Source organism: Halichoerus grypus, chromosome 5, assembly GCF_964656455.1.
Source record: "Halichoerus grypus chromosome 5, mHalGry1.hap1.1, whole genome shotgun sequence".
NCBI lineage: Eukaryota > Metazoa > Chordata > Mammalia > Carnivora > Phocidae > Halichoerus > Halichoerus grypus.
Window position 1 is genome coordinate 186,338,566 of NC_135716.1, and position 13,023 is coordinate 186,351,588.

At 62.1% G+C, this 13,023-nt stretch overlaps 2 protein-coding genes across 8 annotated transcripts in view; one reads left to right on the forward strand and one right to left on the reverse strand.

Moving 5' to 3' along the window:
• The first annotated feature begins 709 nt into the window (after positions 1–709).
• On the forward strand, positions 710–7,344 carry FAAP20 (FA core complex associated protein 20). Of its 3 annotated transcripts, XR_013448427.1 has the most exons (5): positions 710–786; positions 978–1,107; positions 1,216–1,496; positions 6,021–6,304; positions 6,415–7,344. XR_013448427.1 is itself a non-coding variant. In XM_078073893.1 (4 exons), the coding sequence occupies exons 1-4, from the start codon at positions 725–727 to the stop codon at positions 6,091–6,093; spliced, it is 546 nt and encodes a 181-aa protein (XP_077930019.1). In that variant the 5' UTR covers positions 710–724; the 3' UTR covers positions 6,094–7,344. The 3 variants fall into 3 exon arrangements, 2 of the variants coding, with proteins under 2 accessions (XP_077930019.1, XP_077930018.1); XM_078073893.1 differs by having other exon boundaries at positions 6,021–7,344; XM_078073892.1 differs by lacking the exons at positions 6,021–6,304; positions 6,415–7,344 and adding an exon at positions 2,004–6,014.
• Positions 7,345–8,628: 1,284 nt separating this feature from the next.
• Positions 8,629–13,023, reverse strand: part of PRKCZ (protein kinase C zeta) — a 101,108-nt gene continuing 96,713 nt past the window's right edge. For all 5 annotated transcript variants that reach the window (XM_036089701.2, XM_078073894.1, XM_078073895.1 and 2 more), the window contains 2 exons: positions 9,223–9,338; positions 8,629–9,091 (listed from right to left, as the gene is read on the reverse strand). In XM_036089701.2, the coding sequence (XP_035945594.1) occupies positions 9,004–9,091; positions 9,223–9,338 (204 nt within the window). In that variant the 3' untranslated portion in view covers positions 8,629–9,003. The remainder of the gene's footprint in view (positions 9,092–9,222; positions 9,339–13,023) is intronic.

Genomic DNA, 13,023 nt, shown 5'->3' on the forward strand with positions numbered 1-13,023 from the left:
CCCTGGCCCAGGACCGCCCCCCCCCCCCCCGGCTGGCCACCTGGACTTTGTTGCCTCTCTTTTTTTTCTTAACTCCGAAAATCAAGTTCCTCCCTTTAGTAGGGAAACACGATCGTCCTAAGAAGGACAGGCCGAATCCCCTTCCACACAGCTGGAAACTGAGGCTGGGAGCTGTCGGGGGCATCGGGAGGTGGCGAGCCAGGGCATGGGGCAGGTGGGCTTTAACTGAGGGGAGCTTCCAGGGGCAGAGGGGGAAGGGATCCTGCAGCCTGACTCTCTGCCCAGTTCCTCCTCCTAAGCCTCTGCAGACCCCAAGCCTCCGGAAGACAGCAGATGGGTCCCCCCACATCCCTTCCTCAGCTGGAAATCAGCCCCCTCAGGGCCGCTCGGCCTCCCCCACCTCAGTCCCGCCTCTGGGGCAGGAAGGAACCGCGGCCTGCGTCTCCTCCAATGTGGAGGTCAGGACACCTTCCCCTCCGACAGTGTCACCAACGGGAGGCCGCCGCAGGGCCCCAGGAGCAGGCTGTGGGGTGGGGGTGCGCGGCCAGGGGCGGGGTCGGGGCGCGCGGGCGGGGGCGGGGGGCGGCCAGCTCCACAGCGCACTGGAGACAGGAGCTGGCGCGGGGATGGGGGCGGTGCCCGGCGAGGGGCGGGGCGGGGTCTGTGTCGGGGGCGGGGTCCCCGGCGGGCCGCTCACTTCCGGCGGACGCGCGGCTGGGGGCGGATGGAGGCGGCGCGGAGGCCGCGGCAGGGGCTGCGCCGCCGGAGGCCGTCGTCGGGGGGCGGGTGAGGCCGGGGGCCGGGAGAGTTGGTGGGGGGAGGCCTGTGGGGGGACAGAGGCGTGGGGGGGCTGGCCGGCGGGAGGGGGGAGGCCAGTGTCCCCTGCCGCTCCGGGGCCCCGCGCCCACGTGTTTCCCGGAACCCGACTCGGCTCCCCCCCCGCCGGGTCCCCCGCTGAGTTCTCCCCGCACCCCCAGCGGCCGCGGGGGGCCCCTCCCGGGGGATGGCGGCGAGTGCGCGCGGCCGTGGGCGGAGCTGCTGCGAGCTGGGAGCGCGGATCTGAGCCCCGACGGAGAGCTGCCGTCGCTGCCTGCCTTCCCCGGCCCGGTGCGTGGTGGGGGGGCCCCCGGGGAGGCCGGGTGTGGAGTGGGGCGGGCGCCCTGGCCGGGGAGGCGCCCGGCGCGGCTGACGCGGCCCGACGACCTCGTTCGGCAGGAGCCCGGCCGGGGTCCCGAGCGCACCGCGCCCCCCGAGGTGTTCACCGTGGGAGCCCGGACCTTTTCCTGGACGCCCTTCCCACCGGCCCCGAGGGGAGGCGGGGACCCAGGGCGTTCCTGCCGGGTGCTGCTTGGGGCCCGGGGGCGCTCGGGGTCCCCTGCCCCGTCCCCGCAGCGACGCCCCGCGCCTGAGCCCCGCGGGACCCCCGGCGCCCAGGAGCAGCTGTGGGAGGCGACCCTGCGGAGCTGCCCCATGTGCCAGGCCGACTTCCCCCCTAGGTGAGTGCGCTCGGGCCTGGCCTCCATTCCCCTGCGCTCACCCCAGCCCTGTTTGGGAACCACAGCCACGTTTAGAAGGCCGCGGGGTGCTTGGGCTCAGCTTCGGCCTCTTCAGGTGGTAGTTGGTGTCCGCGGAGTTTGCGGGGCTCAGTGACTGAACCCCGTTAGCCAGACGGCGCAGGTGTATGGTCTGGGGGTCCACCGCTCACTCGTCCTTTGGAGCCCCGTGGACAGGCGGCAGTCTCCCTGGAGCCGACTCTGCAGGGAGCCCCACCTCTAAGTCACAGGGAACCTAGGGGTGACTGCCATCTCCAGGCCTCCAGGGCCCCCCCCCAGGCTGTGGGTCGCCAAGCAGTTTCCTGTTTAAAGCGTCCCACCGGTATCTTTGTAGGGGTAGGTTTTAAAAATGAAGACTTTTTGTGCCTAGAGATGCTGTTTTCCTTTAAGAACTCATTGTATATTTTTATATTCCTTTTTTAAAAAAAGATGTATTTATTTATTTTACAGAGACAGGGAGTGCAGATGGGGGGGAGGGGCAGAGGGAGAGGGACCAAGCAGTCTCCCTGCCGAGCATGGAGCCTGACGCAGGACTCCATCCTACGACCCCGAGATCATGACCTGAGCCAAAACCAAGAGTCAGATGCTTAACTGACTGAGCCACCCAGGTGCCCTCTTTATATCTTTTTTTAAGTAAGGGGAATGGAATTCAATTTTGCTGAGATGTTAAAGCCAAACTGCGCAGCTTGTGGGCCACGTCCCACAGCTAAGGACACAGGTGTGGGGGTCATAGGGCTCAGGTGCAGTGAATGGACGGCAGGTTTCAGTAAGTGGGCCAGCTCCAGATTTCCTGTGGCTGAGAGATGGTGTGCAAGTCCCGGGCCGCATCCCTGGTCCTCCAGAAGCAAACACCATCCTGGACAGTGAGGGCGACGGAGCTGACGGCAGACCAAACACCCTCAAAGCCCTGGTTCGGATGAGCACGCAGAGCCTGCCCACGAAGATCTTTTGATCCCGTCGTGATCCTGTCGGTCGGTGGTCAACTGTCTGGGCTCTTCCAGTCTGCACCGTTGTTAGGGGAACAAGGCTTTGAAAGCCCGGTGTTGGGGTGAGCCCAGTACCCCCATATTTATCTCCTTGAGGTGCCCGCGTAGCCCAGGGCTGGAGAGGCAAGAGCAGCCTGGTTTGGGCGAGGTGGTGGCTGTCCCGCACGGGGACAGGGACAGGGACGGTGCGTGTGGGTGAAGCAGGCGTGGCAGGCGGAGCCACAAGCCGGGCCTGGAGGAGGCGGCTCAGCGGCCCACAGGAGCACCGGGGAATTTGCAGAATATTCCCAGACCCAGCATCTCACTGCGATGCCTCTTGCCTGTACTTGTGTTTTGGGATGGTTGTGGGTTGCAAATACCGGCCGGCTTGCCAGTTCTGAGAATGCGGTGAACGCTCTTTAAAAACCGTGGTCTTCCTGACTCACGCCTAGTCCACGAAGCCCAGGGGCAGAGGACGCCGCTGCAGACCCTGGCGGGAAATGTGTTCTTGGCAGAAGCTGTCAGGGTGCCCCACCTTTCCTCCTCTTCCGGAGGGGGCTCGTCCTTGGGATGCTGGCGTTTCTACACAGTCTAAAGGAAAGATTCCCGAAGACAGAGACAGCAGGGAGAGAAAAACTGCAGTTTTGAGTTTCTTAAGCAGTTAAATTAAGGCTTGGCAGAGTGTCTCATTTTTCCCAAAGTAGGTGTCAGCGCAGTGGGGTCCAGGCCTCAGCGTGTCTGAAATGCTCGTAGCGCGTTCTTCCATGTGACTGCAAAGGAGAGAGGGTCCTCGGGCCAGGACACACCCCTCAGGTCCGCGCTGTGACTGGGGACACACGGGTCGCTGCAAACAAAGGCGCGGGCCCTTGGGATGCTCGGGACCCTGGGGCAGGGAGACAACCTGGGCCATGGGAGGGAGGGTCCAGTGTGGCAGGTGCACGCAGTAACTAAACTGTCCAACTGTCTTGGGACTTTCCCTAGAAAACTGTCAGCTTTTAGTGATTCTTGTGAAAAATTGTTTTAATATATAATATCTTTTAATTAAAAAAATATTTTTAAGTAAACTCTACAGCCAGCGTGGGGCTTGAACTCCTGACCCCTGAGGTGAAGGGTCACATGCTCTGCTGACTGAGCCAGCTGGGCGCCCCACTTGGGAAATTTTTGACCCAGAGACTGAAGCTGCGCTCTGCCCTTCTGACAGGCCACGGGGGTGACTGGTGACGGGTGTGCTTTGGGGACAGGGTGCTGTGGGATGAGCGCACCGTTCTTCTCAAAGCCTTAGTGTTTCCAGGTCACTCAGGACGGCTTTATTCTGTGATGCGACGGATGGTTACGTGGTGGATTCGACAAACGGGGTGTGAAACCCCATCCGCTTGCTGCTGAGTTCGCGTGTTCTGTGGGCTCTCGGGGGGCGGTTGGGAGGACGGGCTCCCATGGGCCACTTGACACGGGGATGGGGAAGCCAGAAGCTGAGTCGTGTCCCGCGTGTGCGAGGGGCACCTGGCTTGTCGGGGCCCCTGCGGGTTGCTGTGTCTGAGGCAGACGCCTGGAGGCTCTTGGGCCGAGTCTCCTCTCCTGCAGCCGCGCCGACGGCCACACACGGGCTTCGGTGAGACGGAGGGCAGGCCCGTCTTGGGCCAGCTGCTGCAGAAACTGCGTGCGGGACAGGGCTGCTGAGACCAAGTTCGCTTACTCGGGGGGGGGGGTCTGAAGGGTCCCAGAGGGTGCCCCCCCCGAGGGATACCACCTGGAAACCCCAGACAAGGTGACCCGGTCCAGACCTTAGAATCTCCTGGCAGCCTTGGAGAGAGCAGGCAGGGGCCCCAGGGACTTGGGAGCCCACTGACCAGCCCTACGAAGTCTGAGAGGGCAGCTGGCGGCCACCAGAAGGGGCACAGGCGCCCAGAGCAGCAGGGCGAGAGGCGGTGTCGTGCTCCACACCGTCGTGCAGTGCTGCTCCAGGGACGGGCCTTTCTACTCTGGCCTGTGAACTTGGCCAGCTGAGCAGGATGGCTCTGGATCGGACAGAGGAAGGGTCACATCTTGGGAGGTCTCTGGGGCTAGGGAGAAGCCCTGTGGGCAAACCGCCTCAGGCCATGGCGCAGAGGCGTCTCCAGAGGGTCCAGCGGGAGCCATGGTGATGAAGGGGGTGTCCGCTCTGTCAGCTGCTCACAGAGGCCCAGGGTGCCCCCCTGGGGAAGGCCGCGGGGGCAAGACCGGTGTGCTGAGCTCCGCTCTGTAAGTGCAGGTGGGGCTCGGCCACCGTGACACGTGCCGGCCTGGGACAGGCTGTGGGGGACATTTAAGTCCCAACAGGAAGGGGGTCATCACCCGTGCTGCCGAGCCCAGGGAGGTACAGGGAGGCTGGGCCCGTCTGGAGCGTAAGGGTTGCAGGAGGGGGGTCTGGACGGGCCTTGGCCGATAGCAGGAGGCCGAGCAGCTGAGGGCGGGCCAGCCGACGGGTGGACACGGAGCACTGCCGCTTGCAGCCGGTGGGCTCGGCCGCGTTGTGGGAGGGTGTCCCCCAGCAGTCCTGCTGAGCACCCCAGCTCTGCCACTCTGTGGGGCACAGCCAGAAGCTGCCCGCCCACAGCTCTCAAGCACATGGGAGACGGTCCTGCCTGGCCCTCCCTCCTTGATGGGGTCAGATGAGATCAGGGATGGAAAGTGCTTTGTGCCACGAATCCAGACCCCTCCCCACACCCCACTGGACACCGAGAGGCCAACCCATAGGCCTCGGAGCCCCCAGAGCTGTAGGTTGGCAGCCCAGGTTCACTGAACCCCCTCCCTAAGGGGCTTGGTCCGTCCACGTCAAGAAAACACGATCTCAGACCTGAGCTGCACACGCACCTTCCACCCACTTCATTTCCCTGCGTCTCTGGACGGACAGTGATCGTGCTCCTGGGGTCCCAGCCTTTGTGCTTTTCCTTTTTGGGGGCCAAGTGGGACAGTTTTCCTAAGAGAGGACGTGACCCTCTGACGGACCCCTGACAGAGGCCCAGCCGTGGGCAGGCCGGGGAGCAAGGAAGGGCCGCCCTCGACCTTGAGGCCCTGCAGAGGAGCTTCTCACGCTGTCCTGTGCACCGCCGGGCGGGCTTTCAGGCTCCAGGACAAGCAGTTCCCTGGGAGCCGTGAGGTTCTCAAGCCGAGTGGGTTCCAGAATCCCTGGGAGGCTCGTTCAGACACACGGCGCCCCCCTCCCCCCAGACGCAGGTGCCTGGGTGAGCCTTGAGGACGTGGGTCCAGGTGCGCTGAGCGCCTGGCCCAGAGAAACAGCCCCGGGGAACAGGATTTGGGGAGGCCTGTTCCGGCTCGTGTGGCCTCTCTGGACCTTCCCCCCGTTTCTGACCAGCTATGGAGACTGTCGCGGGGTTCTCTCTGGCTGACCTTTGGTGAGGTGGTCACACCAGGGAAGGCCGTGAAGGTGCGTGGCGGGTGCCCCGGCCAGGTGGCGTGTGGTCAGCGTTCGCGTGCCTGGGTGACCGTCTCCTCCCTCTTGCAGTCTGGCCCCGCTGGACATCGATGGCCACCTTGCTCAGTGCCTGGCGGAAAGCACGGAAGACGTGGTGTGGTGAGCCTAGCCAGTGCGGAGGCCCAGCCTCCCCGTGCCGGGACCGTGTCCTCTCCGCCATGGAAGCCACGTGTTACGATGTCAGTGTGGACTCCTGCTGTGGTGTGTTTGTATCGGGACCGAAACCTGGCTCCTCTCCCTTTTTGGCTGACGCTAAGCAGCGCGCTCTCCTGCCGTCCGGAGTGGACAGAGCCGCTCAGAGGGACCAGGCCCAGGTGCGTGAGCTGAGACTCGTGAGCAGAACTGGCCGCGTCTGCGGACAGGTGGGGGCTGCACGTTTTCCTGCCTCCGCCGACCCCGCTCACACCGTGTTTTAATTCCCCAGATGAAGTGCTCATTACGCAGTGCTGGCCACCCCGGCGGAAGACACCTCACCCACGGGCGGGCGGGGACTTAAGGGGCGGGACCGGGCCAGGCGCCATTGCAGCGGGCAGGCCAGTGTGCCAGAAGATTCCGCACCAGCCAGGTGTTGGGCTTCCGGGGCCAGTGGAAAATGGGGCACAAGAGCATCTATAGGTAGCTCTCCTTCCAGTGCTGACGGCCCACAGATTCTGGAAGAGCTGGGCTTTTGTGGCACCCACCGTGGCCGCAGAGCAGTGGTGGCAGGGAGCAGGTCACGAGCCATGAAGACACCGTGGAGGAACCTAACTGCACGTGACCAAGGGAAAGATGCCAGTCTGCAGACCGCATGCTGCGTGACCCCCTGTAGGGGCTTCTGGAAAAGGCAAAACTACAGAGACAGTTGAGAGACCTGTGGGCACCCGCGGACGGGCACACGGGACTTCGGGCGATGAGGCCACTTTGCATGATCTGCACTGGTGGGTACACGTCATCATTTTGTCCAAACTGTGCGCTGCGCCCCCAAAATGTGCACCCAGCACCCTGGGGACGATGATGTGTCTGCGCGGTTCGTCCGCGGTCACAAGTGGCCCCTGGGAAGGGAGGGTGGGGGTGGCGGTACGTGGGGGCAGGGGCACATGGGAAATCTCTGCAGATGCCCTGCAATTTTGATGTGAACCTAAAACTGCTCTATAAAAAGTCTATTTTTAGAAAACGCTTTCCAGGGCGCCTGGGTGGCTCAGTGGTTAAGCGTCTGCCTTCAGCTCGGGTCATGATCCCAGGGTCCTGGGATCGAGCCGCACGTCGGGCTCCCTGCTCCACGGGAGGCCTGCTTCTCCCTCCCGCTGCCCCTGCTTGTGTGTTCTCTCTCTGTAATAAAATCTTAAAAAAATAATAAAAACACCTTCTAAAACTGCTGCTTTCTGGAAACACCTAGTTTTATCAGAAATAACAGTATGCGTGTTCCTCTGAGTCTTTCTTTAGTAGATGTGAGAAGCCTGCCCGGCCTTGGCCCGCGAACGCCGGCTGTGGGAGGAAGATGGCTGGGGACGGGCGCTGCCCGCTCACCGCGCCAACCACAGACCGCGCCGGCCACGGCCACGGCGTCTCCATCCACGGGCCATCCAGACGACCCATGCCGCTCGCAAATGTTGGGGCTGCTGCTTCCCACCCCCACTGCAGTACTACCCTCCCCTTCTTGAATTTGTAAAGCAGATGGCTCTACGTGTCCCCGAGCCACCAGCCCGGCCGTGTGCACACGCCTGCACAGGACCCGCCCAGCTGGAACCTGAGCCGCTGTTTGGCAGCAAGAAATCAATGCTTTCAGTCTCAACAAATCCAGGGCCCCCGTCCTGTTGGAACAGACGCTGTCATTGTGCCCAAGGGGGCTCTCAGCGGCCGTTTGTTACCCCTCCCGGGCACATGGGTCTCTCTCCCTCCCCGTGTGACATCAGCCCGTCCCAGGGCTCCGCTCACCAGTCCCGACTGACCGCCTAGCCCTCGGGCGGACGCTGTGCTATGGATGTCAGCTCCGGGCTGTGACCCCCGTGAGACCCAGAAGTTGGCTCTCGGGGTCTGCTCTGGGGTCCCTAATTTCTGTCTTTGGAGGCAAGTCTTCCTGGTTGCAGTTGCGGCGCTGGTTGAGACAAGTCTCTGTTGTAGAAAAGCTACTCTGCAACCGGGGTGGAATGTTCGCAGGTCTTCTAGATCGATTATGTAAGGCTAGGGGCACTTACACGCAGATGTTTTTAAATTTTCTAATTCTGAGCATACTTATTACCGATAAAAATATTTTTTTGAAGATTTAATACAAGATATCATGGAGCTTAGTGTTTGCAGAAATATTTTGTGCAGATTTTGTTTTCAACTTCCTTACGTTTTTTGGTCTCCGGTGCTTCTGTCAGCAGCATTAGAATCCAGGACCCGTCTGGATGCCGTGTGGCCTCCGTGCTGGACCATGGCGACGCACAGCTGTGACACGTGTTAGATATTGACAGAAACTTACCGGGATTTAGAAAACGTTCCAAATTTGTAAATTCTTCCATCGCAGTGCGTCCCTGCGGGCACTCGGACTCCCGTCCCCAGCCCCCAGCCGCCACTTGGCGCACGACCCCGCCCGCTCTGGGGCCTCCCGGGTGGGGGTTGCCTGCGACTCTGGGCAGGTGCCGCTCGCGGAAAGAAGGCACCAGGGAGGCTTCGGCATCATGGGCACATTTTATTCCTCAGGACATTATAGGCTAACTCTCCTGGCGGAGCAGGTCAGTTCTGTTTCTGTGGAAAGTGTGCACCTTCGAAATCGTGGGGCAGTTTCTCCCTCGGACACGGTCACCGCGGGTCCTCCGCGGCGCAGGCACAAGAAGCAAACTCCTCCAGCACGAAGCCGGCCGCGCGGGCCCAGACGCCAGACTGTTCCGCTCCGAGAAGCGCCGGCTGGACGCCCCGTCCGCGGTCTCAGCGGCAAGTGTCCCTCCTGGCTGCGCGTGGAGCCTTGCGTCCAGCCTGGCATGCATGCGCTGTGGTTAAGGATAGAGTGAAGGGGTCATTCACAGACGTGTCCATGACAGAGAAGACGGCCTCACACGGACTCCTCGGTGGAGAGCAGTAACGGGTTGATGTACTCGAAACCTTCAAACTCGGACTGGTCGATCCTCTTTATGACGTCCCTGTGAGCACAGGCAGAGCGCGGGGACTGGTGTCAGCCCCTGCCCCCCAAGCCCGCAGCCGACCTGGACAGGGCAGACGGCAGACGGGGTGGTCCGACCCTCCTGGCCGCCCCCCCCCCCCCAGGCCTTACTCATCATCCGGGGTCAGCTGCACGGGCTCGCTGGTGAACTGGGTGTCGAAGTTGTCCAGACCGTACTCGTCGGTTATCTGGGGCTGGAATGGCGGAAGGGCCTGCTTCTTCTCCAACTGGGAAGAACAAGGCAAGAAGTCAGATTGATACCGTTTTGTCATCTCTTGGGTTTTTGCAGGGACTTAAACCACAGGACGGAATAGGAAGACACTCCGTGTTTAAACATGTCCTGTCTTTGAAGGCTAGTTTTCTTTTCCCTTAAACACAAATCTAGGAGAAAGCATCTGAAGCCAGAAAAATCCCGAGTTTAGAAATGCTGGCAGCATGGGCCACGTGGGCCCCGTACCCGGGACAGAGCTGGCCGGGCGTCTGCACCCCCACAGCCCGTACCCGGGACAGAGCCGCTGGGCGTCTGCACCCCCACAGCCCGTACCCGGGACAGAGCCGCTGGGCGTCTGCACCCCCACAGCCCGGCCCCTGAAACCGAACCAGGCTGGTCTCGGGAGTATTTCCTTTCTTCAACTGGGAACCCTGGTCGTAAAGGAGCTCGGACTCAACAGGGACGCCGCTGCCCACGCCGCCGCTTGGTGAGCCCTTGTCCCACCGGGACCTTCCTCCCCGAAAAGCCGTAACTGACCCTCTGTTTCTAATCACAGGGGATGCTCGTCAGGCAGGAAACAGGGCTTCTCAGGATCCAGACTCTGACTTCCAACTCACCCTTTATGGGGCTGAGACACGCTCGTGCCAGAGGGCGGAGTGCCCGGGCCAGGGGCCCCTCAGTGGCATGTTACACAGGCGAGGACAGTGAGGGCCTGCTCGCCCAGTCCCTCCGTGACACACGCAAGCCTCCCCCCGCCCCCAGCGGGTGTGCGCTGTGCCCGAGAACACTGAGCTGTGAGCAAGAGACACGGGCCCTGCCCCGTGGGGCCATCGTGTTGGGTCCCCTCCGTGCCGCGTAACCCCGCGTGAGGCCGGGGAGAGGAAGCACGCAGCACGCTGCCCAGGCCTGCTGGGCCCTCGGTAGGGCTGAGCCTGGACACGCCTGCCCGCGTGGGGCTCCACACGTCCCCGTGCAGGCCGTGGAACTGTCCAAGGCCGACGTGACGAGCCGTTCCAGTTACAACAGCCGCAGAGCGGGCGTGGAACATGAGCGGCTCGGGCCCCACTTCGGCAAGTGGAGGACATGGGGGTGTCCCAGACATGGACGAGTCCTTCCCGCCAGCTGCCCAACACGCACAGGGATGTGGCTGGCACGGCATCCGGTCCCCGGGCAGGAGAGGGCATGTGGCAGAGAGGACGGGCTGTCCCTGCAGGCAGAGCGGTCACCCGTGTGCGTGGGGACCACGGCCCCGTCCTTGTTGCTTCTCACCTTTTATACACAATGACCCGTATTCTTTTGTATGCAATCTTTTCTGATAAAAAGTGTGGGGGGGTATTTCTTAAGCTATTTCCCCACCTTAGGTCTTGGCTGCTTTAAGATTTAAATAGCAAGTCGCAGCAGACCCAAGAAGCAAGTGGAGCTGGGTCTGAAGCAAGAAGCTCTCCCGGGGTCCTCCACGCCCACCCCCCATCCTGGGGCCCCATCCTCTGGTCTGAGGGTGTGAGGCTGCTCAGCCTCCCTCCGAGACTGTCTCATGAGCATCTCACGAGCGTCACCTCCTTTCCTCAGTCAAAAGCAGTGAGCAAGAACAGGGCCACCTGGATGCCGCCCAGGGGCAGGCTGCCGCTCCGCGGAGCCGGTGTGAGCAGAGAGGAGGCTGGAAGGGGCATGCGTGGCAGCCAGGCAGGCTCCAGTTCTGAGGGCCTGGAGGAGGCAAGGGCGGTGGGCTGCCCCGCAGAGGGTGCTGGGGGCCTCGGGGGCTCCGAGAAGCCTGAGAGGAAGCAGGAGGTCCCTGGACAGAGGAGGCCGCCCCTGGCAAGGCTAGGCAGGGAGCAGTCCCATCCTGGGGGCGGGCAGAGGCCCAGACCTGGAGGCTGAGTGTCTGAGGACTGGGTGGGAGAGGCAGAGTGGGGTCCAGGGTGACCGCATCTCCAAGCGGGGCTTCCTGTCCGCTAGTCCCTGCTTCCCCAGCTCCGGGTGGTGAGCCCCCCACCAGATGTGTGCGAAGCAGAGACTGTGCTGGACCCTGCTCTCCCGGCCGTGGGGGTAGTGAGGGAATTCCAGGAGCCGCCCTGTGAGGGCAGAGCGACCCCAGCACCCATTTTATCAAAATGCTTCTTCCCCTCCACTCTCTGCACATCCCTCCCACCGAAACAGCATCCCCTCAAGTACTGCGGGGCACTGCGCTCGGACCCCGCGGGCCGCCTCATGCAGTACGCGTCCTTCCGCTCAGGCGTGTCAGCAACGGCGGCCGAGCGGGTGGTCACGCACTCCGCAGAGCCAAGGGTGGGCCTGCAGGCCCCCGTGTCCCCTAGGGGACCACCTGCACCTTCCTCGACCGATTGGGGTCTGGACGTGGCTTATAAATGCGGACACTGCTATGGAAGAGCACCCTCATCATTTCACACACACGCCATCAACCCTTAGCCTTCTGATCCCGGCAAACGCAGGCTGCACTTGAGTGCTTCCGGCCAGGATGCACTGACCAGAGATGGCCAGATGCCACCCTCGGGCTGCGGCGTCACGGGCCACTGAGGACTGTCACCGAGGCCCGGCATCTGGCTGGAGCCCCGCCGACAGTGGCCGAGGTATCTACGAAGGCCTTTTCCAGCTCAGCGGGATGACACCTGCCTAGCGAGTGCTGGGGGCTGTGCTGTGCGGAACCCCCGAGGCCCTGCCATGGGCCCGGCGCGTCAATACGTGGGCCACGGAGGCTCAGCGTGGCCCGGGGGTTGTGGACGCCTGGCGGTGGCACTTTCCTCCAGGCCAGGTGTCCCGAGCTGTACGGATAATGGTCAGAAACCAGCCCAAATCTAATTTCCCCTCCCTTGTGCTAGTGGACCAATCAAAGTCAGTTTCTCTTTTCTTCCGTTTTTTTGAGTAAGCTCTACACCCAACGTGGGGCTTGAACACACGACTCTGAGATCAAGAGTCGCACGCTCCACTGACTGAGCCAGCCAGGTGCCCCTCAAAGTCTTTTTCTTAATTAAAAAGTACCTGTGCTCTGAATATTGTTCTAAGAATTTGTGTCTAATAACTCCAAGGGAGAGGACGCTGGATTGTGTTTTGAAATCACCCAGCCGCGGCCTGGACAGGGCTGGGTGTGGGCGGGGTGGGCGCGTGGTCTGAGCGCGCTCCTCACCGCGACCCCACAAATGCGCAGACGACAGTCCTGTGGGTGGAAAGTGACAGTGACCAGAGGGAGTGGACGAGAGCTGCCCTGCCCCCGGCGGGCCTCAGCACTGGCCGCAGGCCTCCACAGCGGCGGGAGGGGGAGACGCGACAGTGCCCAGAGCGGGGCTTTCTTCCGATCTAGTTTGAGCTAAAGTTCAATCTTCACTTAATTAGCTAGCTAATCTCCTTTGTCTCAGGAGCACAATTTAAAGGTTATATTTCAGTAACTCTGCAGCCACTTATATGTTGTGAACCAAATTCAGTTCAATCTTCCTTTAGTACCAGGAACCAGGGTGCTAAAGTGGAAAGGGTTTGTATCCTTCACTGTTCACCGCGGCCCAAGATGGGACCAAGAAGGGCAGGTTCTGGTAAACCAACCATGAAACCGGCTCCCACCAGTGGATTTTACACAGAATCAACCAGGCGGTGTGGTCACAGATGAAGGACGTCCCCAACCGGACCCCCGGGCAGCACAGCACGTGGTGGGGACACCGAGGCAGGACCTCTCCTAGGGCCCCAGAGGGCGG

Coding starts and splice junctions, on each gene's coding strand:
- FAAP20 (XM_078073892.1), top strand. CDS start 725: ATGGAGGCGGCGCGGAGGCCGCGGCAGGGGCTGCGCCGCCGGAGGCCG. Junction 787..977: donor AGGCCGTCGTCGGGGGGCGG/GTGAGGCCGGGG, acceptor CCGCACCCCCAG/CGGCCGCGGGGGGCCCCTCC. Junction 1,108..1,215: donor TGCCTGCCTTCCCCGGCCCG/GTGCGTGGTGGG, acceptor CTCGTTCGGCAG/GAGCCCGGCCGGGGTCCCGA.